This window comes from Dromiciops gliroides, chromosome 3 (genome assembly GCF_019393635.1).
Source record: "Dromiciops gliroides isolate mDroGli1 chromosome 3, mDroGli1.pri, whole genome shotgun sequence".
Lineage (NCBI taxonomy): Eukaryota > Metazoa > Chordata > Mammalia > Microbiotheria > Microbiotheriidae > Dromiciops > Dromiciops gliroides.
This window is the reverse complement of record NC_057863.1, coordinates 476,158,616-476,186,397: the sequence shown is the minus strand read 5'-3', so window position 1 is coordinate 476,186,397 and position 27,782 is coordinate 476,158,616. Positions and strand designations below refer to the sequence as shown.

General features: G+C 36.7%; 1 protein-coding gene across 1 annotated transcript in view; it reads left to right on the top strand.

The window, feature by feature from the left end:
• Window positions 1–4,906: 4,906 nt before the first annotated feature.
• RXFP2 (relaxin family peptide receptor 2) overlaps window positions 4,907–27,782 on the top strand; it is a 68,837-nt gene continuing 45,961 nt past the window's right edge. Inside the window, exons 1-6 of the mRNA XM_043997436.1 lie at window positions 4,907–4,938; window positions 6,657–6,667; window positions 10,553–10,699; window positions 13,238–13,315; window positions 21,090–21,195; window positions 22,309–22,380. Coding sequence (XP_043853371.1) covers window positions 4,907–4,938; window positions 6,657–6,667; window positions 10,553–10,699; window positions 13,238–13,315; window positions 21,090–21,195; window positions 22,309–22,380 — 446 coding nt within the window. The remainder of the gene's footprint in view (window positions 4,939–6,656; window positions 6,668–10,552; window positions 10,700–13,237; window positions 13,316–21,089; window positions 21,196–22,308; window positions 22,381–27,782) is intronic.

The window sequence follows — 27,782 nt, the reverse complement described above, 5'->3', positions numbered from 1 at the left end:
TTTTTTTTTAATTATGTTTCAATTTGCATTGAGTTCCTCAATTTTCTCTCTGGAAGGAGAATAGCATTTTTTTAAGTCATAGATCCTTTGGATCATTGTCTTGATCAGAGCAGCTAAGCCTTTCACAGTTGATCATCCTTACAATATGGCTGTTACTGTGTACAGTGTTCTGTTCTGATCACTTCTCTTTGCATGAGTTCATATATGTCTTCCCAGGTTTTACTAGGAGCCCATTCCCACCATTATTTCTTATAAAACATTAGTATGCCATCACAAACATATACCACAACTTGTTCAGCCATTCTCCAATTGATGGGCATACCCTCAATTTCCAATTCTTTGCCACCACAAAAAAGAGTTGCTATAAATATTATTGTACAAATAGGTCCTTTTCCCTTTTTTGGGGTATCTTTGGGATATAGATCTAAGAGCAGTATTACTGGATCAAAGGGTATGTACAGGTTTATTGCCTTCTGGGGATCGTTCCAAATTATTCTCCAGAATAGTTGGACTAGTTCACAATTCTACCAACAGTGAATGTGTCCCAATTTTCCACATACCCTCCAGCACTTTTCATTTTCATTTTTTTTTATCATGTTAAGCCATCTGATAGGTATGAGGAGGTGTCTCAGAGCTATTTTAATTTGCACTTCTCTAATCAGGAGTGATTTAGAACATTTTTTCATGTGACTTTCGATAGCTTTGATTTCTTTTGAAAACTGCCTCTTCACATCCTTTGACAATATATTAATTGGGGAATGACTTGTTTTTATAAATTTAACTCAATTCCCTCTATATTTGAGAAATGAGGCATTTATTGGAGAAATGTGCTATAAAATTTTCCCCCATTTCCCATTTTCTTTATAATTTTGGGTGCATTCATTTACTTTGTGCAAAAGCTTTTTAATTTTCATGTAATCAAAATTACCTATTTTACTTTCTGTGATCCTTTCTATCTCTTGTTTGCTCATAAATTCTTCCTTTATCCAGAGACCTGACATAATTTGCTTCCATAATTTACTTATGATATCACCCTTTATGTCAAAATCATTTATTCATTTTGACCTTATCTTGGTATGTAGTATGAGATGTTGATGTGTGCCTAGCTTCTGCCACTGTTTTCCAGTTTTCCTAGCAATTTGTCAACAGCAAGTTCTTAACCCAAAAGCTTGGATCTTTGGATTTATCAAACACTAGATTACTATGGTCATTTACTACTGTGTACTATGTATCTAATCAATTCCACTGACCTACTACTCTATTTCTTAGCCACTGCCATATTTTTTTTTTATGACCACTGCTTTGTAATATATTTCATAATCTGGAACTACTACACTTCTTTCCTAAGCATTTATTTTCATTGATTCCCTTGACATCATTTAATTTTTGTTCTTCCAGATACATTTTGTTACCCTTTTTTCTTGCTCTATAAAGTAATTATTTGGTAGTTTGATTGGTATGGCACTGAATAAGTAAATTAATTTAGGTAGAATTGTCATTTTATTATATTGGCTTGGCCTACCCATGAACAATTAATATTTCTCCAGTTCTTTAGATCTGTCTTTATTTATGTGAAAAGGTTTTATAATCAGGTACATATCATCCCTGGGTTTGTCTTGGCAGGTAGACACCCAAGTAATTTATATTGTCTGCACTTATTTTAAATGGAATTTTTCTTTTAATCTCTTGCTACTGGGTGTATAGAAATATTGATGATTTATTTGGGTTTATTTCAGATTTTGCAAGTTTGCTAAAATTGTTAAGTTTTTTCAACTAGTTTTTTAGTTGGTTCCCATGGGTTTTTCTAAGTATACCATCATATCATCTGCAAAGAGTGACAGTCTTGTTTCCTCATTGCCTATTTTTATTCATTGAATTTTTTTCTTGTTTTATTGATATAACTACTAATCCTAGTACAATCTTGAATAATTGTGGTGATAATGGACTTCTGATGTTATCAGGAAAGCTTCAAGTTTATCCATATTACAAATAATGCTTGTTTTTGGTATTAGATAAAGACTACTTATTGTTTTAAGAAAGGCTCCATTGATTCCTAAGTTTTCTAGTGTTTTTAATAGGATTAAATGGGTATTGTATTTTATCAATGGCTTTTTTACATCTATTAATCTGTCCTTTAATTGTCAGGATTTCCATTTTAGTGTTTAATTAAGGATTCTTAATTTGTTCTTTTTCTAGTTTTTTTAGTTGCATATCCAATTTATTGAACTGTTCTTTCTCTCTTTTTTAAAGGATGTACACATTAAGGGATATAAAATTTCCCCTAAATATTGCTTTGGCTGCATCCCACAAATTTTAGTGAAATTATTGATGGCTTCTATTATTTGCTCTTTGACCCACTCATTCTTTAGGATTATATTATTGGGTTTCAAATTAACTTTTATTCTATGCTTACACAGTTCTTTATTACATATGATTTTTATTTCATTGTGGTCTGAAAAGGATGCATTTAATACTTCTGCTTTTCTGCATTTGGTTGTGAGGTTTTCATGCCCTAGTACATGGTCAATTTTTTTTGAAGGTGCCATGTATAGCTGAGAAAAAGGCGTATTCCTTTCTATTCCCATTCAGTTTTCTCCAGAGGTCTATCACATGTAATTTTTCTAAAATTCCATTCATCTCCTTGACTTCTTTCTAATTTATCCTATGCTTAGATTTATCTAGCTCTGAAAGAGGAAAGTTGAGGTCTCCCACTAGAATAATTTTACTTTTTATTTCCTGCTGTAATTCTTTTAACTTTTTCTTTAAGAATTTTAGATACTATGCTATTGTGTGTGTGTGTGTGTGTGTGTGTATGTTTAGTATTATGTCTATAGTTCTTTTTAACATGATTAGTTTATCTCTTTTAATTAGGTCTACTTTTGCTATTGTTTTTTCTAAAATCATGATTGCTAACCCTGCCTTTTTAAAATTTTAGTTGAAGCATAATAGATACACTCCAGCCCCTTATTTTAACTCTTTGTGTGTCTCTCTGTTTTAAGTGTGTTTCTTGCAAACAACATATTCTTAGATTCTGGTTTCTAATCCATTCTGCTCTCAGTTTCCATTTTATGGGTGGGTTCAACCCATTTACATTCCTAGTTATGTTCACTTCACTGTGCTTTTCCCTCCATCATGTTTTCTTCTGTTTATCCTTTCCCCCCCACCCTCATTCTGTGTGTGTGTGTGTATCTGTCTTTCTCTTATCCCTCCCCTAAAGTCTGTTTTGCTTCTAACCAATGCCTTCTTTTATCTGCCCTTCCTTTTATCATTACCCCTGACCCTTTCTCTCATGCCCTTCCCCTCCTACTTCCCTGTTGGGTAAGATTGCTTTCTATTACCTTCTCTCTTTGAAGGAATTCAAATGTGAGCAAGGTTCAAGCATCACCACTATTTCCCCCTCCACTATAAAAGTTCTTCCTTGCACAACTCTTTTATGTGAGCTAATTTCCCTTATTCTTCCTTCCTCTTCTGCTTTCTCCTAAGGGATCCCTCTGTCTCACCTTTTCATTTTTTTTTACCTCATCCCAACATAATCAACTCACTCCCACAACCTCTTTCTATGTATAGTCTCTTTAAGTTCCCTAATAATGATAAAGTTCTTAGAAAATACATATATCATCTTGCCATATAAAAAGGTAAACAGTTTAACCTTATGGAGTTCCTTATGATATCTCTCATGTTTATCTTTTTATATTTCTTTTGAGTCTCGTACTAGAAAACCAAATTTTCTATTCAGCTCTGATCTTTCCATCAGGAATGCTTGAGAGTCCTCTATTTCAGTAAAATATATTTTTCCCTTGAAGAATTATACTTAGTTTTGCTTGGTAGATTATCCTTGGTTAGGGGGCAGCTAGGTGGCACAGTGGATAGAGCACTGGCCCTGGAGTCAGGAGGACCTGAGTTCAAATCTGCCCTCAGATACTTGACACTAGTTATGTGACCCTGGGCAAGTCACTTAACCCCAATTACCTCACACACACAAAAAAGAAAGATGATGCCTAGGTTTTGGGGTTTGTTTGTTTTTTATCATGTCTTTCAAGTAATCCAATAATTCTTAAATTATCTCTCCTTGATCTACCTTTCAAGTCTGTTGTTTTTCCTATGAGATATTTCACATTTTGTTTTATTTTTTCTCATTCTTTCAGTTTTGTTTCTTTCCTCTTGTCTCATGGAGTTAACTTCTAATTGCCCAATTCTAATTTTTAAGGAATTATTTTCTTCAGTGAGCTTTTGCACCTCTTTTTCCATTTGCCAATTCTGCTTTTTAAGGACTTGTTTTCATAAGTGAATTTTTATTCCTCTTTTCCCATTTGGCCAATTCTGGTTTTTAAGGTATTATTTTATTCAGTATTTTTGGTATCTCTTTTACCAAGCTTTTTGTTATTATCTTTTCATAATTTTCTTCCTTTGCTTTCATTTCTTTGCCTAATTGTTCCTCTACCATTTTCTAGCTTGTTATGCTTGTGTCAAATTAACTTTTTTTTTCTTTAAGGCTTTGCTTGTAGCTGTTTTGACTTCATTGTCTTCTTAGGAGTTTGCATCTTGATCTTCCCTGTCACCATAGTAACTTTTTATAGTCAAGTGTTGTTTTTTTCTGTTGTTTGTTCATTTTTCCTTCCTATTTCTTGATTTGGAACATTATGTTAATGTTGGGATCTTTTCCTGGTATAAGAGGTGGAGGGGGGAGGCACTATCTCAAGCTTTAGGCTATTTTACACTGCTGTTTTCAGAGCTAATTATTTTTGGCAGGGGATGGGGTGGGGTTGGAAGTTGTGCTACTTCTTACATGATGTGATCTGGGGGGAAGGTATAGTCACTCCTCTCCTGGTCTGTACTCTGGTCCTTACCCTTATGATTTGTGATTGCAATTGATATTGCTCCTCATGGTCCCTGATCTTCTACCCCCATGTCACATCTGCTAAAACTACTGCTGCTTCTGTCACCACCACCTAAGGCTTATAAAACTATGCATACCCTTTGATTCAGCAATACCACTGCTAGGTTTATATCCCAAAGACATCCCCCCAAAAGAGAAAAAGACCTATTTGTGCAAAAATATTTATAGCAGCTCTTTTCATGGTGGCTAAGAATTGGAAATTGAAAGGATGCCCATGAATTGGCCTTTGCTAAACAAGCTGTGGTACATGATTGTTATGGAATATTATTGTGCTATAAGAAATGATAAGCAGGATGATTTCAGAAAGGCCTAGAAAGACTTATATGAACTGATGTATAGTGAAAAGAGCAGAACCAGAAGAATGCTGTGCACAGTGATAATAATATTATTTGATGAAGAACTGTGATTGACTTAAACATTCTCAGCCACACAATGATCCAAGACAATCCCAAAGGACTATTGATGAAACATACTATCCACCAAAAAAAGAACTTATATTGATTGAATACAAACTGAAGCATGCTATTTTCACTTAATTTTCTTCCCTTTTTTCCCTTTTATTTAAGTTTTCTTATACAAAATTGCAATGTGGCAGTGTTTGACATGATTGCACATGTATAAACTATATCTGATTGCTTATCACCTTAGGGAGAGGGGAAGAAAAAGAGAAAAGAAGGAATAGAATTTGGAACTCAAAATTTTAAATAAAAATGCTTATTACAAAGGGGCAGGTAGGTGGTGCAGTGAATAAAGCACCAGCCCTGGAGTCAGGAGTACCTGAGTTCAAATCCGGCTTCAGACACTTAACACTTACTAGCTGTGTGACCCAGGGCAAGTCACTTAACCCCAATTGCCTCACCCAAAAAAAAAAAAAGAAAAGAAAAGAAAAGAAAAGAAAAAAATTGCTTATTTACAAATAGCCTTTACTGCCACTTCCATTACTATTGTTTCTTCTTCTCCTTTCTCAGCTTTCCCATTTCCAGGCTCTGCTTTGTTTCTAGCTCTACTTTACCCCTTACTTCTATCATTGCTGTTCATTAGACCTGCTGAGTTGATTAGTGTACAGATCCTCACCACACATTTTCAACAGACTGAACAAGGGTGGTATTATATAGTTTTCAAGCCTACCAATTGAACAATAAATCCAATAACAAATCACAGTTCCAAAGGACTAATGAGAAAGCATTCTACCTACCTTTTGACAGAGAGGTTATCGATTAAAAATTCAGAACAGGACATGACATACATGTTTAGACATAGCCAATGCAGGAATTTCTTTTGCTTGACTGTACACATTTGGTACAAGAATTTTGTTTCCCTTTATTTCCTATTCAGAGAAGGTAGGAGAGAGTGAAAATAAATGCTTGGTTTTTTTTTTTAATTAAGATCATTCCTATTATATATTGAGGTGGTGGGGAGAAGGGGACTATCTCATTTATTGGAAAGAGTATCCACCATGATAGAGTAGTGGAGTAAGATCTGTTTATAGACTCATAAATTTTTAGAATTGAAGGAGACCTCAGAGATTCTTTCCAGAATTTCAAAAATTGTGATAGGTCAAAAGAGATAATATTGGATTTGTAGGGGACCCTTTCTAGTTCTCTAAAATCATACTATATAGGAAGACCCATGCAAAAAAATAAATAAAAGATCACTTCTTGTTTCCCAGACAATAAGTTGTCTACCTATTCTTAAAACTACAATCTCTAAGTTCTTCTCATCTGTTCATTCCCAGCAGTCTAAGACAGATGTTGACAAGAAACATGAAGGGTGCTGGGACAGAAGCCCAGATGCTTTCATTTTCTCATCAGTCAAATACTTGGAAAACCACTTTGAGCAAATGTGTACCGAATAATGCAGGAGAACAATTGTAGGATAGAAATCTAAATGTCACTGAGAAACTTTTTTTTAAAAAGTTTTATTTAATAGTTTTTTTCCTCATTATGTGTAAAGATAGTTTTCATTTAGAATTTTTATTTTCCCAAATTACATGTAAAAACAAATTTCGACATCAATTCTTTAAAACTTCGTGTTCCAAATTATCTTCCTCGCTCCTTCCCCACCCCACCAAGAACTCAAGTAATTCAATATGTTATACATGAGTAGTCACGCAAAACGTTTTCACAATAGTTTTCAACACTCATTTTTGTAAGATTTTGAGTTCCAAATTTTTCTCCCTCTCCCAATCCTCCCTCCCCAAAACAGTAAGCAACTTCATATAGGTCATACAGTACAATCATGTTGAATATATTTTCATATTAGTCATGTTTTGAAAGAAAAATCAGAACAAAGGGGGGAAACTATGAAAAAGAAAAAAACAAAAAAGGTAAAAATAATATGCCTTGATCTGCATTCAGACTCCATAGTTTTTTCTCTGGATGTGTAGAGCATTTTCTATCATGAGTCTTTTGGAATTATCTTGAATCACTGTATTGCTAAGAGGAGCTTAGTCTATCATATTAGATCATTGCTCACTGTACTTAGCATCAGTTCATGTAAGTCTTTCCAGGTTTTTCAGAAATCTGCCTGCTCATCATTTCCTACAGCAAATAGTATTCAATTATAATTCATATACCATAACTTGTTCAGTTATTCCCCAATTGATGGACATCTCTTTGATTTCCAATTCTTTGCCACCACAAAAAGAACTGCTATAAATAGTTTTATTCATGTGGGTCCTTTTCCCTTTTTTATGATCTCTTTGGAATATAGACCCAGTAGTGGGTGTTGTTGGGTCAAAGGGTATGCACAGTTTTGTAACCCTTTGGTCATAGTTCCAAATTGCTGAGAGACTTTTGAATGTAAAAAAATCGCCCCTCAGCAATGTATTTGGCAATAATGAGATATGAATTATAGCAGAAGTTATCCGCATCACTGTTCTCTTTTTTCCCTCCATAGACCTCTCACTTTTATCAGTCATCAATTGTCAATAAAAACTGCTTCTCTTGACTTCCATGGATGACATGCAGTGTAGACAGCAAAATGTACTTTCCACAAAGGAGATATTAGCTCTCATTCAGGGCCTAGGTTAGAAAAGATACTTGATTAAAACCCTTTTGATAATAAGAGAGTAGACAAATTAATGGGCAGCATACAGTAGTTTAATAAGGATAAAGAAGCCCTAAATGGATTTTATCACTGGGTTGAGGTCAACATTAGAAAAGTAAGTTAGAAAGGGTCCCTTCCTAGGAATCCCTTTTTATTCCCATAGGTACCTAATGGCATTAAATAAATAGAGCAGACATCAGCACCCAGTAAATTATGTTCATTAAAAGGAATAAAATGAAATGAAATATCCTTGTTTCATAATATTCTAGCCACCCAATCTCAGACTCATTCTCTCAAAATTGTGATTGTGTACTTAAAACAAATGCTTTGCAAACCTTTCATTATTGCAATTATTATTGTTTTACCACCTAAGATAGATCACTAAAAAAGATGCCATATTTCATCTAGAAAACTAAGTGGATAGAGCACTGATTCTAACATCAGGAAATTGTGGTTGCTGTTGTTGTTGTTGTCATTTTCAGTTGTGCCCAACTTTCCATGACCCTATTTAGGGTTTTCTTGGCAAACATACTGGTTTGCCATTTCTTTCTTCAGTTCATTTTATAGATGAGGAAACTGAGACAAATAGGGTTAAGTGACTTGTCCAGGGTCACACTGCTAATAAATTTCTGAGACAAGATTTGAACTCAGGAAGATGGAGTCTTCCTGACTCCAGATCCAGCAATCTATCCACTGCACCACCTAGTTTTCCTTAGAGTCAGGAAAACCTGAGTTCTCATCCAGTCTCAGACACTTACTAGCTGTGTGGCCCTGGCCATGTCACTTAACCTCTTTCTGTCTCAGTTTACTCAACTATAAAATGGACATCATAATGTCACCTACCTTACAGGGTTGGATGAAACGAGATAATATTTGTAAAACGTTTAGCACAATGTCTAGTACATAGAAGGAGATACTTAATGAATGATATTCCCTTCCCTCTCCCCTTCATCTGCAGTTGTCTGGCAATGCCAGTGGAAAATTAATTACTTGGATGGTTTATTTTTATTTATGATCATAAATACTAATGTTCTCCCTGTTATTTCTTTAAATAACAACAATACTAGCTAGCATTTATATAGCTCCTTAAGGCTTGAATAACAATTTACATATTATCTCACTGCATCTAGTAATAGGTCAGTACCAGGTCTATGCTGGGCACGAGCAAATCTCAAAGGATGTCAGCCCTTTCCACATCGTACTGGGTTTTTTTTATTTACTTTCTATTTATTTATTTTTAGATAATCCGTCTACCCTTTTAAAAATGAAAATTAGGTATAACCGTGTTGAAATTATGGGAGATAATTCTCTATTTGACTGGGTGAGTATAACTACCACCCTTCCAAGTCATAAAGGAGAAAACCCTGTCCCCAATATCTCTGGTGGTCTGCAAATACTTCGCACATGATAGACCTCACTCCCAGCTGCAATGGTTAAAAAAAAAATCAGTTGGGGTAGCTAGGTGACGCAGTGGATAGAACACCAACCCTGGAGTCAGGAGGACCTGAGTTCAAATTTCGCCTCAGACACTTAACCCCAATTGCCTCACATATAAATAAATTAATAAAATAAAATAAAAATCCATTATCTCAAAAAGCTTATTAAAATAGTCATAATATTTATAATCATACCCCTCAAACCTGGCTGCCTCACTAAGGTAATACCAAAACTATGTAGCTGAACTACATGTCTTTAAAGGTAGAAAGGGAGAGAAATGTTCTTCCCACCACATACATCTATAGAGGACTTCACCTTTATAACATAAGGACTTATCCATGTAAGTCACCCAAAGAATGCTTTGCATAAGATCATGATTGTTCACCATGACATCAAGCATACTTGGCAAAGCATTTAACTTGTATTATCTTGCTTGGGCCCTGGAAGAACTCTGTGAGGTAGGTACTGTTATCATAATATCCATTTTTAGCAATAAATGAACCGAGAATACCCAGATTCATACAGCCCCCTTATAGATGTGTTGCTTTATCTCCTTTTTGAAACTATCTTGATTTTTTTTTTATTCCACTGCTTCTTGAAATAGTGACTTCCATAAGTTTATAATCCACTGGGTAAAACAATACTTTCTTTTATTCATCCGGAAACTATTTCTCTCAAACTTGAAACTTTCCACCCTAGTCTTCGAACTTTGGGGTTGAGTAAACAAATCTGTGGTTACTCTGTTCATGTCCTTAATAATTTTATAAACAGAATGGAGTCCTGGTTTTTATCTGTTCTCACAAAGGCATCCATCCATTTGATCTTTTTAGTGGTACTGCTTGGAACCTCTTCTAGCTCATTCACTAGAGAATTTGATGTCTTTCTTGAGATGCAGTGGTCAGACCTCCTTCAACATTCCTGGCTAGAAAAAAACACATTATGGTTTCCCTTTCTCCTATGGCCCTGTCAGTGGTCTGAATCTCCTTTGTAATGTGGTTTTTTTCCTAAATGCAATGCTGATGGATTAAAACTACCAGCAGAACCAAGTCCAAGTGAGTGAAAACACTCTAGAACTGATATGCCCTCTTTTCCTAAGCCTTATGTTTCCCAATTGTATAATTCAGTCTGGTGGTTAATTTGTCTTTTTTTTCTTTTCTGCTCTATCTATAGAATTCATAATAACTGAAGGCAGCTCAGTTAGCCCTTTGTGCCAAAAGGGATTTTTTCCCTGTGGAAATCTTACAAAATGCTTACCTCGGACTTTTCATTGTGATGGTGTGAATGACTGTGGAAATGGAGCTGATGAAGAAAACTGTGGTGAGTATCTCTTACTTAATTGGGGCAGCTAGGTGGCATAGTGGATAGAGCACCAGCCCTGGAGTTAGGGGGACCTGAGTTCAAATCCAACCTCAGACACTTAACACTTACTAGCTGTGTGACCCTGGGCAAGTCACTTAACCCCAACTGCCTCACAAAACAAAACAATATAGGTATACTTCACTTGATGTACTGCTAAAAAATTATGAGTGAATCGAATCATATATTACATGGGCAAGAAAGAAAGTACTAGGTATCATGTAGGGAATCTCTTTGTAAAATGAGAACTCTATTTTAAAACATTAACCCTTTAATTGGTTATGAAAAACTGTCTATGAATCCAGTTTGCATGAAGTAGGGGTATAATTATGTATAAATGTTATATGTTTTTATTTTTTAATGTGGCTGTATTATGATGTATTATATATTTTTTAATTTTAAAATATGTATTATTATAATTGGGCAGCTGGGGGGTGGAGTGGATAGTACCAGCCTTGGAGTCAGGAGGACCCAACTTCAAATCTGGCCTCAGAGATTTACAAGCTGTATGACCCTGGGCTAGTCACTTAACCCTGTTTGCCTCACTTTCCTCATCTATAAAATGAATTGTAGAAGGAAATGGCACACCGTTTCAACATCAAACACCAAACAAGGTGAAAAAGAGATGGACAAGAATAATTGATTAAACAACAACAACAAATGTATGATACTAAGTGATATGAGTTGTTATCCTAACCCTGTCCAGCATGCCATTATATATGTTATCTTTCCCTGTTAGAAAGTAAGCTTCTTTAGAACAGGTGATGTCTTGCTTTTTGAATTTATATCCCTACATTTAACACAGTGCTTAGCACATAGTAAGCATTTAATAAATGCCTTTTCAATTAACTAAGTCATTTATTTATTCAAATGCTAGCTATTCATTCATTCTAGCCACAGTGTCCTGACATATTAAGCATGAATTTTTACCACCAATTAGTTCAGAAAACTAATTAATATTAGGATCATTTTATTTTTTTGTTTATAAACTATGTCAACTTCATAAATTTTTATTGGCTGTTCTCATACATATTACTGGGGAAAATCATATGTCTGATAAAAATGAGTTACAGGAAGCTAAAATATACAGTTTGGGTATTCCCAGCTGTATTTTCAGTTTCATGTGAAAGTTCTTGCTTTTATAAACTATAATTTCACGGGGGCGGGGTTTCAGGGAAGGAAGGCAGTTCTCCAGTTTAAGACTGAACATTAAAATGTTTGCTGTCAAAAATTAGTAATGAAGGGCAGGTTGCAAATGGCTACCTATGATTATCGCTGGTTGCTCTATATGCTATACAGTGACAGATTTGCGTATATTGTACTACCTTGAGAATATGTTTGTATCTATAAAGGCATTTCTTCCACTGATACAAATCATAACCCTGCTATGCCTTAGTAAACAAGTCTTCCTGAGTTGCTTTGGCTAAATAGAATCATAAACCAACCACCACCAGGCTGTGGCTTCAGGGGTCACACCTTCTAAAACAAAGCTGGGTCAACCCTTGGACAATAGATGTGCATACTGTCTATTACTAATCCTGTTGAATTCTAGAGGAAGGGAAAGATAATTAGCATTTCTGTATCACCTACTATGTGCTAGGCACTATGCTAAACACTTTAGTTATTTCATTTGATCCTGACAACAACCCTATGGGGTTGTTGAAGAAATTAAAGCAAACAAGGCAAGGTAGGTGGTGAAATGGGTAGAGTGCCAGGCCTGGAGTTAGGAAGACTTCTCTTCCTAAATTCAAATCTGGCCTCAGACACTTACTAGCTGTGGAATTCTTGGCAAGTCACATAACCCATAACCCTATTTGCCTCAGTTTCCCCATCTGTAAAATGAGCCAGAGAAGAAATGGCAAACCATTCCAGTTTCTTTGCCAAGAAAACCCCAAATAGGGTCACAAAGAGTCAGAAGTGACTGAAACAATAATATTGCAGTTGGAGAAACTGAGCCAACCCCCGAGGTGGGTACCTTTTTCATTGGAGGTGTATTTTGGGGGTTTGCATGTCATAAGGTGAATCTGGAGACAAATTTGGCCTTTTTTGCGCATGTCTCTTTGTGATTCCCATAGCTAGTCTCAAAACACCTTCATTTTTCATTTATTCCTAGTCTAAGTTTCTATAGCCTGTCATTTTATTTAAGGTCTTCATGGTCTCTCTCCCTCTATTCCCGTTATGGATACTGATTTATGTGGGTAAGAGAACTTAGCATCCTGATTTGTAAGTTATCCATTAACTGAGCTAATATCTGAATTAGAGCTTGGGTCTTAGGTTTTTTCTATTAACCCTCTTTTGCCTCCTACATAATATTTTCCCAAATCCTAGTTCTTCTTTTATCTTACTGTACACTTTAATTAAAATAATTTTATTTTTAAAAATCACTTATCTCATTTCATTACCAGTTTTAATGTAATTTACATAGTTATCATTTCTATTTTATAATTGGATATTAGTTCTACTAGAAAGTTAATACAAAGGCTCATTACTCTTTTATAGGAGACAATAGTGGATGGGCCAGTATCTTTGACACAGTTCATGGAAATCCTAATAATATGGAATTATCACAGGAATGCTGTAAGTGAAACAGGTTAAAAGATTCAGTTACTACATCGTAACCAAGATGATGATTTTGGGTGGGTGGTGTGGGTGTGTGGGTGTTGTGTGGGTATGTGTGTAGAAATATATCTGGGGACTGGGATTTTACAGCTTGGCCCCTTTGTTCCACAAAAGGATTTGCCTGGGGGTGGAGAGGGGGAGAGATTTCCATAAATCAACACATTTATTTCTTCACACAAGGCAGGAAAAAGATGGGAGAAAGAAAAGGAGTGTGTCATCCCACCAAGGTCAATTTTGTGCATTAACAGGCTATCAGGAAGAAAAAGTAGGGTATTAACTAAGCACTACAGGGATTATAGATCTCATGTAGAAACATTTTCTACAAGGAGTTTCAGAACTCCTTTTATAATGTGTATGCATTTTCAATTTTACAAAAGGTTATTTCCTGAGAAGGAATGGCAGGTATGCAAACTCAATAACCTCCCAAAGCAGCAACACACTCTACTTTCTATGTACTGACTCTTTGCTCCCCAGGAAGAGGGAACTCAAATGTAAAATGGTTGCTAGCGAGCATTTCTCCCACAGCTGATGGAAGAATGTACTCCCTTATATGTATATCAGAAGAGGAAGGAAGGAAGGAAGGAAGGAAGGAAGGAAGGAAGGAAGGAAGGAAGGAAGGAAGGAAGGAAGGAAGGAAGGAAGGAAGGAAGGAAGGAAGGAAGGAAGGAAGGAAGGAAGGAAGGAAGGAAGGAAGGAAGGAAGGAAGGAAGGAAGGAAGGAAGGAAGGAAGGAAGGAAGGAAGGAAGGAAGGAAGGAAGGAAGGAAGGAAGGAAGGAAGGAAGGAAGGAAGGAAGGAAGGAAGGAAGGAAGGAAGGAAGGAAGGAAGGAAGGAAGGAAGGAAGGAAGGAAGGAAGGAAGGCCTCCACTATGCTGTAGGGTAGAGAGTTAAGGCAGTTGCTTCTGTCTCTGTGATCTTTCCCCCAAACAGAACTCTTTAAAAACAAAAAATGGAAAGTGACTAACACCTGATAACTACTAATTTACTGAGAACTGATTGATTCCCACCCACTCCCCATTGGCTAACCAATCTTTGTTAATTCCAGACTTGACTTATGAACCTCCCCCAAGCAAACTATCCCTCCCAATGGTTCCCCACCTTACTCCTTGGACTTTATGTTATTATGTAAAAGGGTCCACCTACATTAAGTAAATTCTATTTAGAATTAAGTAGCATCTATCAGTAGTCCTATGGTTTCCTTTGTTAAAGGTTCATTACATTAAGTTCCCTTTTGTTCTGTTACCCCATAAAAACCCTATCCTCAGTTCCATCTTTGGGTATTCCCAGCTTCTTGCTTTGTGATACCAGGAGCTATAGTTCCTCTGCCCTGATTAGAGACCCCATTTTCTCCTGTATTGATTGTTTCCTTAATTTGCAGGTTAACACACCTAAAAGAATATTTATTCAATTAAAACTGCATTACTCAAATTATATTAAGCAAAGTGGGAAAGGCAACATTTATTTCGACTAATGATTGACATCTGGTCAAGTTCAAGTCCTCATCAGCCATGACTATAGAATATCAATAGAATATAATCTCCTTCAGGGCTAATGATGAAGAAGATGATGATGATGATGTGCTTGTCTTAGTATCCACATGAGCTAGCATAACACCTAGCACATAGAAGGCATTTAAATGCTTATTGAATTCAATAGGATCATATGTGCTTATCCAGAACCTTATCTTTAAACTCTTCAGTGTATAATATTTGACATGGCACCAAAAGCTAAGTGAGGTTTTGAAAGACACTTTGAAATATTTTTCTTGCTAAAGAGAACTTATATTGTTTTAATACTTTAATATTTATAAAAAGCCCTACATACATTATCTTCCTTGATCTTCACAATAGCCCTCTAAGATTGGTTCCATTATTATCCCCATTTTATAGATGAAGAAACCAAAGTTTGGAGAGATTGTTACTTAATCAAGGTCATATAGCTAATATGCCTGTAAAGTTTAATTCTACCCTGGGTCTTCCTGAAACAGAATCTAGTGCTCACTGCTAAGAGTATCACAATTTGGACTCACTAACAATATATAAAATTTTACTGCCAGGGAGACTGAAACAGTTTGTAGCATTGCCTTCATGGGGTAATTAGGGTTAGGAGGCCATTTGTTGTGCCCAGAAACATGAAAGCAAAGAACTTTTAATTCTGGAAATTCATCCATGAGTCACTTTTCTTTTTTCTTTCTTTCTTTAAAAAGAAAATAGACTTTTTCTTTTATCTCAGAATTGATTGGCAGGGAATCTTTGACCTGCTCCATTTCCAATCTGGGCTGTTTCCCTCCTCCTTAGGCAGCAGCCTGGCAGTCCCACACTCCCATGTTGGTCTTGAACTCAGTATGGACACCTGATTGATTTAGGGTCTTATACTTCAAAATGGAGACCAGCCTCAGTCTCCCTGCCCACAGCAGTTATAGGTGTGTGCCACTATGTCTGGCTAATTTGTCACTTAACAGATATTTATTAAGTATATACTTGTGCAGGCACTATAAACTGCCTGTTTTCTGTCCAATATTCTTTGTCAAAGGAGCAGCGCATCCCTCTACTCTCAATGAGCTTGTAGTCCAATTGAAGGGATGTCATATATTGGCCTAAGGCGTCACAAGGACCAAGGGAGGGATGACTATGTCATCACAGGTCATGTTGATGAACCAGAACTAGGCTAAATCCTCATAAATGTCAGAAGAAAGGACACCCATATTTAATGTTAGGGGCACATAATCTCAGAACCTTAAGGGACCTTAGGGGCCAGCTAGTCCAACCCCTATCTGAACAAGGGTGAGGTAAACGACAGTTTTAATGAGAGTCCAGGTCTCAGTAGCAGATCAGGCCTAAGAAAGTTGCTGCTTTGCCAACATTCCCCCTGCTAAATGAGACCTTCATCCAAGACAGCTCAAAGTTACTCAGTGAGTCTGGTCCTTGAGGTTGAAACTGCTAAGCCTTAAAGGGCCTTGACCAACTAGAGTATTATCCTAGTCTTTGAATATGAGCAGCCCTCCTCATCTACAAAGGAGCTTTCCATAGCTGTGTCCAAAAGGAAGGACGTGTCCCCCACCTCCATCCCAGCCTTCTGTTGGTGTATTTAGGTCCCCAGGGGTAGCCTGACACTGGAGGTGAGCTGGTGATTCTCCTTGGCACCAGTACCCTTAGCCTCAGTCACCCAACTGACCTCTACATCCAGGTTAAGGGCCCTGGCAGCAGCAGGAACCCTGAAACCTCTTCCCAGTCAGGCCCTTGATATATGTATATAGAATCATATGAGAAAGAGCCATTTAGAAATGAATATGTGTGTGTATGTGTGTGTATATATATATATATATATATATATAACATAGAGTGGGCCAAAAGTCACGAATATTTAAGAACTCCTTTATTTTTTGTTTTTAGTTTACAATACCATAGCATGATATACAGTATATATATATATATATATACATATACAGTATATATATATATGTGTGTGTGTGTGTGTGTGTGTGTATATGAAGTGAATTTACATTACAAGTAAAAAACAAAATTTCATAAATGGTGAAAAATAAAGAAAAAAAAAATTTTGAAAAGTTAATAAGACATCAGACCCCTTTGTGACTTTTGGCCCATCCTGTGTGTATATGTGTGTATGTATGTATGTGTGTGTGTATATATATATATATATATAATGTATATCTATATATAATGTATATATGTGTGCGTGTCTATCTATCTATCTCACACCTCAATTGTATGTAGATACAGATATCCAAATATGATTCTAGGCTCACTTCCCTCTGAATCTCTCACCCTCAGCCCATTTTTCCCTTGTATAAGCAGTTAGTTTCAGTAACTTGGGTAATAGAACCACAGAAAGCCAAGAACATTCCACCAATAGTTGGCCACAAGAGCAAAGGGCAAGCCCAGAATTGGACACATGATTCACTATATAATTTTTGTGTCAGAGACACATACGTGGGCTTGTTTGGGGAGATCTGCTCTGGAAAACCCAAAGCACAAGACAAATGTGAATTGATAATAATAATAGCTATCAGGTATATAGGACTTTATAGTTTACAAAACACTTTATATGTTATCTCATTTATTATTGTTATAATCTTTACTGCAAAGTGTCCACATGCTATAGAATATAAACTCCTTAAGGGAAGGACTTTTTTTATCTTAATAAGTAAATTTTTTATTAATACAATTGATTTTAGGGCAACTAGATGGCGCAGTGGATAGAGCACCGGCCCTGGAGTCAGGAGGACCCGAGTTCAAATCCAGTCTCAGACACTTGACACTTACTAGCTATGTGACCCTGGGCAAGTCACTTAACCCCAATTGCCTCACAAAAAGAAAAAAAACAAAAACAAAAATACAATTGATTTTATTAATAAATTTAGTTTTTAATGAATAAAATTTGTTTTATTTTTGTCTCTGTATGCCCAATGCTTACCACATAGGGATAAAGACTGGGCCTGTGATTTAATTGCTCTAGGCAACAGTTCTCAAACTTTTTTAGTCTCAGAACCCCTTTACATTCTTGAAATTATTAAGGAACCTCCAAAGAGCTTTTTTGTTATTGGAATATATCTATGTATTTATAGATAGATATTGATATTTACCATTTTAGAAGTTAAAAGGTCTTAGTATTATTATAAAAATAATTTTGACCTCATGGATCCCCTGAAAGGGTTTTGGGAATCCTCAGGGCTGCTCAGACCATACTTTGAGAACTGATGCCACAGGAATCTCTGTGGTGAAGAAATAGCAACACAGATTGGCATCTTCTCTGTAATGTATAGGCTAAGCATTGCCTAGAGCAGGGCTTCTTAAACTTTTTCACAACCCCTTTTCACCCAAGAAATTTTATGTGACACCCCCCCCAAGGAAATAGGTATATAAAATAGAATTATACAACCTTTTACTGTTGCCAAATTTTTCATGACCCCCCCCCACATTCAGTTATACGACACCATATGGGGTCATGACCCACAGTCTTTGGCTTAGAGTAATGAGAGGTAAGTGACTCAGTCACACAGTCAAATGTCAGATGTGGCACTAGAACCCAGATCTTCCTGGTATTGAGGTCATCTCTGTTTCTGCTACGCTTCTCATGCCTGACGTATAGTAGGAACTTAATAAATCATATTGATACACAGGTGATAGTAGTTTAGCCATGGCCTTGAACCAGCTGCTTCCAATCACTTTCAACTGAGAGTAAGTAGATGGTAAGCTAATGTAAGAAGCCACTGAATATTTACTAATGCTGGTGACTTAGAGATTAAATGTTTTTCTCTGAACAAGCCCAAGTAATCTAGTAACACAAATTAGGTTATCTATTTACACAGTGGAAAAAGATGAGTTTACAGAATCAGGAACCCTCCTATGCTCATAGTCTTGAGTTTCCAGTGTGGGGAGTGTGGGAGTGGTGGGGTTGATGTACCTCCCTGGGGTTTTCCTCCAGGGGATCCAGACCTAAAGGGTTGGTTCTGTTTGTGCAAGTTCTATACAAACTACTACTCTTCTTCTCTCTCTGAGTAGTGTGGATCAACCAAAGGTGTGGTGTGTCCTGGTCAGGTAACACATGGAATCAGATTTTGAAGATATCTGGTTCCATGGTCTGTTGACTCAGCAAATACCCAAGAATTATTAGTGTGAGACTTTGCATCTCATTAGAAATAGGCAGGAGGGAGGGAAGGAGGGAGGCTAGGTACCTTGAAGATTTTTCCTATAAAGCACAGAATCTTGGTTTTGTAAAAAGACTTCAGTATCACCAAAGGTATAAGACAAAGAAATCTTCCATTTCAGAATATGTTTAACCTTGAAACTTTGTTGCCCCAGCCCTAAAGTCACTGCCACAAGGATTATTCTCTGGTGCTATAACAGCACAGGGAGCAAAGGACCAAGGAAGACCAGGCAGGCATCAATACTTGGGTTTGGCTGAGCAGGAAGAAGCCAGTAAACCTGCCAAGTTTATTGAAGAAAAGAGTCAAGCCCACAGAGATTAAGGGAGGGGTGGACAGGCACCTTAGACCTAGCCAAAATAGGGTCTAGCTAGCCAATGAGGGCAGAAAGTCACTTAATGAGTAAGGTTGAATTATTTAACTTTACCAGATATAATTAGCATATGTAGAGTCTTTCCAAATTAGTTCTAAAAGCTATCCCCCAGCCCCCTTTTCTTTGAAGGTTCAGACAGGGAGCTTTAAGATACACATCTTTGCATCTTCTAAAAAATGAAGGCTGTCTGACAGCCTTCCACTTGTTTCAAAGATAAAGCTCCCAAGTGGTATTTCAATTTCTCAAGGACTCTACTTGACTGGTTCTGGTTAACCAGACTATTTTGGTACTCATGTAATAGAAGTACTGGGCCCAGGCAACAAAAGAACTGGGAAAGGGGAGAGCAACCACAGGCCTTGTTTCAAAAGGATAGAGGATTGTCATCTGTGTGCACACTGAGCTAAGGGATATTAGTGGACACCACACTGGGTCTAGAGTTAGGAAAATTTGAGTTCCAATTCAACCTCAGACACTTACTAGCTATAGGACCGTAGGCAAGTCATTTAACCTCTGCTTGTCTCAGTTTTCCAATCTGTAAAATGAGGATAATAATAGCATCTAGATCTCAGGGTTTTTCTGAGGATCAAGTGAGATTAATAATTATAAAATGCTTAGCACAGTACCTAACACATAGTGCTATATCAATGTTGGCTATCATCATTATCATCACTATTATATTATTAAAAACTAGAACAAATACTTTGCTAAGATACCCCATTGAAAGGAAACATTCTGGTGATTATAGCAACTTCGAAGCTACAGGGCTATAAATATAAGGCCTGGCACATAGTAGACATTCTATAGATAAATGCTTATTGGGATGAATTAAAATGGTTCCTATCTATTACACATTTCTGAGGTGTCATATAGATTAGTCATAAGAGCCTCATTTAGAGTTTAGAGACTGAGGTCTCAGTCCTGGATCTTCCACTTGCTGGTGTAATCTTGACCAATTAAATTCACTTCCTTCCCCTGAAATCACTGTATATAATTCTAGTTTACTTTTGGGATGCCTCTGAATAAATGCCCTTAATCAACAAGTACTCATTAATTACCTACTATCTGCTTAGCACTGTGCTAGTCATTGGGAATACAAATACTTTAAATGAAATAATCCCTAATTGAAAGGAGCATACATTCTAATGGGGGTGGGTGTTAAATATTCAGAAAAAAAAAGAAAGAGGTGACCTGCATCCAGAGAAAGAGCTGATAAATAAAAGCATGTATAGAATAATTATACAACACTGTAGAATAGTTATACACATACACACTGTTGTATGTATATTTACGTATTTTGCAGCACATTTACATATATGTGTTTATATGCATGCATGTATGTAGCAATCTTACACAGGCAAATACATATTTATGCAAACACATATGTAAATACATATGGGAAGGACAAAAGGAAAATTGAACAATTATTTTATATTTAAAAGGAACAGCAAGTTGTACATAATAGATTTGCATTTTCATATACAATTATACAGTGATTTCAGGGGAAGGAAGTGAATTTAATTGGTCAATTATCTTTTTTCTATCCTACTATGTTATAGAAATACTTGTTTTATTTCTTAAGTTCAGAATAAAATAAAAAATTTTTAAGAGAATAAGGACAGGTAGTATATATAATATTATGGTTAACTAGGGGTTTTTTCCTAGTTAAGTGACTTTTTCTTTTTCTTTGCTCCCCTAGATTTACAGCAATATCCACAAAGTTGTACCTGCAAAGAGACTGAACTAGAATGTATAAATGTGAATTTAAAATCTGTACCACTGGTTTCCAGCAATGTAACATTATTGTAAGTAGAACTGGGCACTGGGATAAATATGGTTTTCTCTAAAGTAATATGGGACCAAAGAGATCCCCCAGTGTCTGTGTATGTTAGCAAATTATAGGAACCTCCAGGCTGCCAGTTGAGAATGTCAGAAACACTCTTTGGAATGCTGTTGGTTCGATTAATAGATTCTACTTTAGGCTGTGGTTAGATGTTCAAATTTCTTTTCTAATTATGGTCTGATCCCAATGATTGTGTATGTATGTCAGGATGGCCCTGGAGCAGTGGGATGGGGGAAGGGGAATGGAACATTACTTGCCCTTTGGAAATCAACCATTCATCCTGATGCTTATTGTGAATGAGAGAAGTGCACATAAGATTCCAAACAGGTGGCAGGGCCATGTGGATTGCCTGATTTAAAGAAGTCTGTGCAAGGTTTGGAGGCAGAGACACTGGTTTAGACAAATCACCTGTGTAAGGGAGAAAAAGGGAAATGACCAAACATTGTCTGAATTTGTGTTTGAATTCACTAAATTCGATTGCTAACCTTCAGATGCATAGACTTGGCACAACTGCTACTTTTTACTCATATTGAAAAGCATTTTGTTTCTTCTATTATTTGAAATAATACCTTTTTGTTGATTCTTTAAGTTGACACTGAGAATCAAGTTACCTAATGAATCTTTGAGGTCACAGAACCTGAGCTTTCTTTTCAGGAGAGTTGGTGCTATTTCTAATAATAACAGTCAAGAAGTGCAGGTTCTAGCTTGAATCCCAAATCCCTAGTAAAGAGAAATAATTGCAGTGGTGGGACCACTGAGCCTTTGCATGATCCCTCAGGACTGGAAAGTACTCCTGTCTCACCCCCATCTCTTAGCAATCCTGGTTTATCTCAGTGCACAAGTTAGCTATCACCTCTCACACATTCCTTTTGGTAGTCCCCCATGTCCTTTAGAAATGAATTTGTCTGTACTTGTATGGTCTACCAGTAGAATAATATCTATTCCTTGAGGACAGTGACAGTTTCATTTTTGTCCTTTTATCACAATGACTTAGCATGGTATCCAGCTCATAGTAGCTGTTTAATATATGTTTGTTGAATTGAATTGAACTTAATTATTTACTCTACCATTTTAGGTCTCTAAAGAAAAATAAAATACACATTCTTCCAGATGAAGTTTTCATAGAATACACAGAAGTGAAGAAGATGTAAGTATGTATAAATATGAATTAATAGAAAATCCTTACTATATTATACTGTTCAAAATAGAATCATTATAAAAGTAAAATGGAATTGAAATGTTTTCACTGAGAGTTTCTTTGCTCATAATTTTTTAAACTTTTCCCATTTGTAATTTTGAATAAAGTCTATTAAAAGGTCTATTTTCTTACCATTAAGTAATTTAAATGATTGAACTGATTTGTTTAAGCGTTATGTAGAGCTGATTTATACATGAGTTTTAAAAAATTCATCTCCTGTGAATACCTATTGCCAAATAATCTAGACAATTTAATACATCTATACATGACAAAATTAAATAGTTCAACTTATTAACTTGAAATAAGATTCCAAATGATACAAACTCACTTGCATTTTACAGACAACACCACTTAGAGCTATTAATGACATAAAATCAACATTTTCATACCATAGATTTAGGGCTGGAAAGGACCTCAGAGGGCAAATCCTCCAACCCCTTATCTTCCAGAGCCCTAAAGAAATACAAAGTAATTTCTGGTGGTGAAGAATGCTAATAATTAGGTACATCAGGAAAGACCTGATATAGAAGGTGCCGTCTAAGCTGTGCCTTGAAAGAAGCTAAGGATTCTGCAAGGCAAAGAAGAGGAAGGGGAGCTGGTGCCTTCCAATCATAGGGGACCACCTCTGCCAAGGCACAGAATGGGGAAGGAGCTGCAAGGTCATATATACTCATTGTTGTCATTCAGTCATTTCAGTTGTGTCCCATTCTTTGCGATCCCATTTGGGATTTTCTTGGCAAAGATACTGGCACGTTTTGCCATTTCCTTCTCCAGCTCATTTTACAGACAAGAAAACCAGGTCTAAATACAGGAATTGTGTCCTAAACACAAAAATTGATTGAGACTTGGAATTAGAACCTGTGTCTTCCAACTCTCAGAGTAGGGGGCTTTTCCAACTAGAATTGTAGAATTTTAAAATTGGAAGGAATCTTAGAGGTCATCTAATCCATGACATCTCTTTCCCTACATAAATCTCTTATTCCTTGTTATTTCTTATATTTGGGGAATATGGGAAGGTTGAGGATTTAAGTCAGGGACAATTCAATTCAACACATTTCTTAAGCTGCTTCCATGTGCAAAACTACTGTGTTGGATGCCAGGCATATGAAGTTGTAAAGTCTCTGTCCTCAATAAACCTAAAATTTAATGAGCGACATATGACAAATACATAAACAAGATGGGATACCATAGGGGCACAGGATAAAATGAGAAAAAGTTCTCTAGGAAAATCTGAGAGAGATCACTTTCCCCTGGAGACTTCTGAGAAAGTGGCATTGAGGTGGATACAAGAGCTGAAGAGATAGCCTTCCACAACCATAGTTGAGTAGGTGAGTGTATTCCAGGTGCAGGGGTCAACTCATGTACTTGGATAGAGGTGGGAGAATGCAGACGAGCCATGGCTAGTATTCTCATTCGAGGTGCTTTTCGGATCCACTGGAGTCATGTCTTGACATTAGTGCACTCGCTCCTCTGTCAAATCCAAGTTTATCAGGCCCCATAGGATGATGCATTGTGGTGATCTGAATTATGGAGATTGGCTGGTCAGATCCCCAAATAAATGTTTAATTACATACTTCATTTTACCGGAGAAAATACTATAAATGGGTCAAATTCACAACTGGAAGTTGAGCTTTAGACCTAGAAAAGGCCTTAAAGAACAGAGTCCAGTCCTGACAGTCAGAAAACCTGAAAATCTGGTCTTATGAATCTTATTTCAGAATCAGAATTTGAGAGCTGAAAGGGAGTTCAGTGGGCATTTAATTCAATCATAAGTTCCAAAAGAATCTTCTTTACAACAGCCTCAACAAATCGTCATTCAGTCTTTAATGCTAAGTAGTTGATAGCAACTATGTGGTACAGTGGGTGGAGCTCCAGACCTGGAATCAGGAAGTAACTTAACCCTTATTTCCCTCAGTTCTTCTTTGATAAAATGGGGATACACTTGGATTAGGAAATGGTAAACCACTCCGGTATCTTTGCCAAGAAAACTCCATGGATAACAGTGATGAAGAGTTGGACACATTTGAATAACAATAGTGACTTACCTTCCAAGGCAGCCTATTCCATCTGGAGACAACTCTCATAATAAAGAAGTGGTGGTTTTTTTCTTACATCAAGTCCAAAATTGCCTCTTTGTAACCATCACCTGAGGTTCCTAGTTTTTCCTTCTGGCAGAAATCTAACCTCTCTTTCATATGATAGCCTGTCAAATCCTTGTGCCCCTGAATCTTTTCTTCTCCAGGTAAAACACCTCATTTCCCTTTAGCTCATCTTCATATGAAAGCATTTTTCCCCACTATACTGGGCCACCTCTCCACTCAATACTGTTACTTTATGTCAGGTTTAGGGATTATATATCTATTCCTACCAAAGTGTGAGAAACAGAAAGTTGAGAGTAGAAGTCAGAAACTAGATTGGACCCTTTCTCCCCAGTCAGATGTTCACCCACAGTTTGTTTTCCTTATTTTATTTCAAATGAATTTCTGAAATACCACTTGGGTGTCAACATAAGAATTTTCCAGGCAAACCCATACTCCAAAAATGTGGGGTTTTTAGGCCCCAATTTAAATGACCTATTTGGAGCAGTTGATCAAAGGCTTTTATGGATGGTTCTTTGAACCTGGCTAAAACCAAATTGAGAACAATGGAAATTTGATGCTTTTATAATCTTCATGAGATATGAGATTAAGAAATCAACACTAGCAGTGGTAACAAATGTTTGTTGAGAACTTATTCTATACCTGGCACTGTGCTAGTTAGGTACCAATACTGGGCCTAGAGTCAGGAAGACCTGAGTTCAAATCCAGCCTCAGACACTTACTAGCTATGTGACCTTGGGCAAGTTACTTTATTCTGTTTGCCTCAGTTCCTCATCTGCCTCATCCAAACCACTCCAATATCTTTGCCAAGAAAACCCCAAATGGTGTCACAAAGAGTCAGACACAACTGCAATGGCTAAAAACAACAAGTTGAAGCTAAGTCAAGGAAACAGGAACTTTCAAAGCATCAGATTTAGATGCTACTGAAAGCACTTGCAGTACCTGACAGTATAGAAACAACAGAATTTAACCCCTATTTATCAAGAATAATTAGTTAAAATAAAATCCAGCTCACTGGACAAGATGAGCTCTTCTCCCAAAGCTGCTCTGACCCATATAGACAGATACATTGCAGGGACCCTTCAAATAGTGGCCTTATGCTAGCACCCAAAGGTCTTTGTGCTTCCACCAGGTATCAATGCACCATGCCCCATCCCAGTTGAGGGTGTTTTGTGTCACTTGCTCTAGGCATAAAAATTACAGTTAGTAAGTGTCTGTAGTCAGATTTGAAGACAGGCCTTCACAACTCCAGGATCAGAGCTCTATTTACTGCCTCACCTAGGTTGGTGTCAAGCTATGAAAGGCCTTGAATGCCAGGCTTGATTCTGTAGGCAATGGACAGCCATTGAAGGTTTTTGAGCTATACACAAACATAAACACAAAAGTTGCTCTGGATTTCTGATGTAGGTAGTGGTATGTGGTGTTAGATCTCTGCAGATTTCTATAGTGTTATTTCCATATGTGATGCTTTTTAAACATATACAGTGTATAAAGAGGTCCTTTGAGAGGACCTATTTTTTAATATGAAAAATAATTAAACCAAGGTGAGGTTTTAAATGCCAAATGAATGTACTTAGCGTTCAAGTGGTGAGAGTCCCTGCCAAACCATTTATTAGAAACATCTTTAAAAATGCGATGTCTTATTGAACCTTCCGACAAAAAACAGCACTTTCTGCCTGATGACCTTTCAGAGGGAGAAAATTTGTGGGACTGACTATAATACTTTATCACTGCTGCCATGGAAACCAACCAGCAGTCCTTTTCTTCCATGTACCACGGACCTTTATGTAAATTAAAAAACTCCAGCATAATACACTAGGCTCTTGTTATATGTGACCACTAACAAGAAAATGTATTGGAAGCAGTTTGGAGCCAGCTTCTGAATAGCAAATGTTGTCATAAAAAAATAGGCAGCCTATGAACATGCATATCATTAAAGCATTTATTTGCTTTAGTTTCAGGTACATAAATTCCCCATGTTTCTGCTTGAAAAAGTCCTGACAGCTGAAACAGCAGGAATTCATGAACCAGTGAGTTATTTTTAGCAAATGCTTTCAACACCCTGTGTAGTAAATGGCCTTAATGTTTCCTTGTGATTTAAGAGTCCACTAGGAGAAGGGAATAACCATTAACATAGCACCTACTATGTGCCAAGCATTGTGCTAAGTGCTTTTTACAAATACTATTTTACTTGAGACTCACAAAAACCCTGCGAGGTAGGTTGATATTATCCTCATTTTACAGTCAAGGAAACTGAGGCAAACAGAGGTTAAGTGACTTACCCAGATTCACACAGCCTATAAGTATCTGAGGCTGGATTTGAACTCAGGTCTTTCTGAGGTCCATTACTCTGTCCACTGTGTTGGCTGGCTGGCTATTTGCAACTATTTACCAGTTTTCTATGTTCATGTTTCCCTATACCCAGACTTTCTTTTGGAAAGGGATAAGGAGGCTATTATAGGATCAAATTAAAAGTGAGAAGTCCCAGACTGAGTCCTTTTCCACTCCACTGATGAGCTAGGTAGTTCCAATGCCACTCCCTCTTGTATGGGATGATTGACAAGTCAACTCAATTCAAAACAAACATTTCTTTATTAGTGGGAAATAATTGTGCTGGGTACAGAGTACTGTGCTACGAACTGTGGGAGAAATGAAGATAAATAAGATACAGCCAATGCTCTCAATGAGCTTGCTGACTTGTAGCCAACTGAAATGAAAAATGATGGAAACTATCCATTTAATTCAGGTCCCAAACTCTCTCAGTGACAGGGAAAAAAAGAAAAGAATCAGTGTGGTACAGGGGATAGCCACTGGACTTGGAGTTAGGAAAAACTAAATTTAAATCTCAACCAAATCACTTGCTTGCTGTTCTAGCCTGGGAAAGTCAATTAATCTCTATGTCTCAGTTTCCTTATCTGTAAAAATGAGAAAGTTGAACATGATGGCCTCCAAGGTCATTTTCAGTTATAAAATGTTATATACATAAATATACATAAACATATACAGATATACATGCTAAGGGGGAGGTGGTGTATCAACCTAAATCATCCACATCAAATATGCAGGACTCTGCAGTGTTTGACACATAGTAAGTATTTATTAAATGCTGTTTCATTCATTCATTCATTCTATACTTCATTTCTTCAGAGTAGACACGAGCATTGGCTTCACTCATACACACATTGAGAATTTAGCCATCTGTCTGTTCCTTCTGTCTGTCCATCCAATCATGGATCTCTCTCTATCCATCTA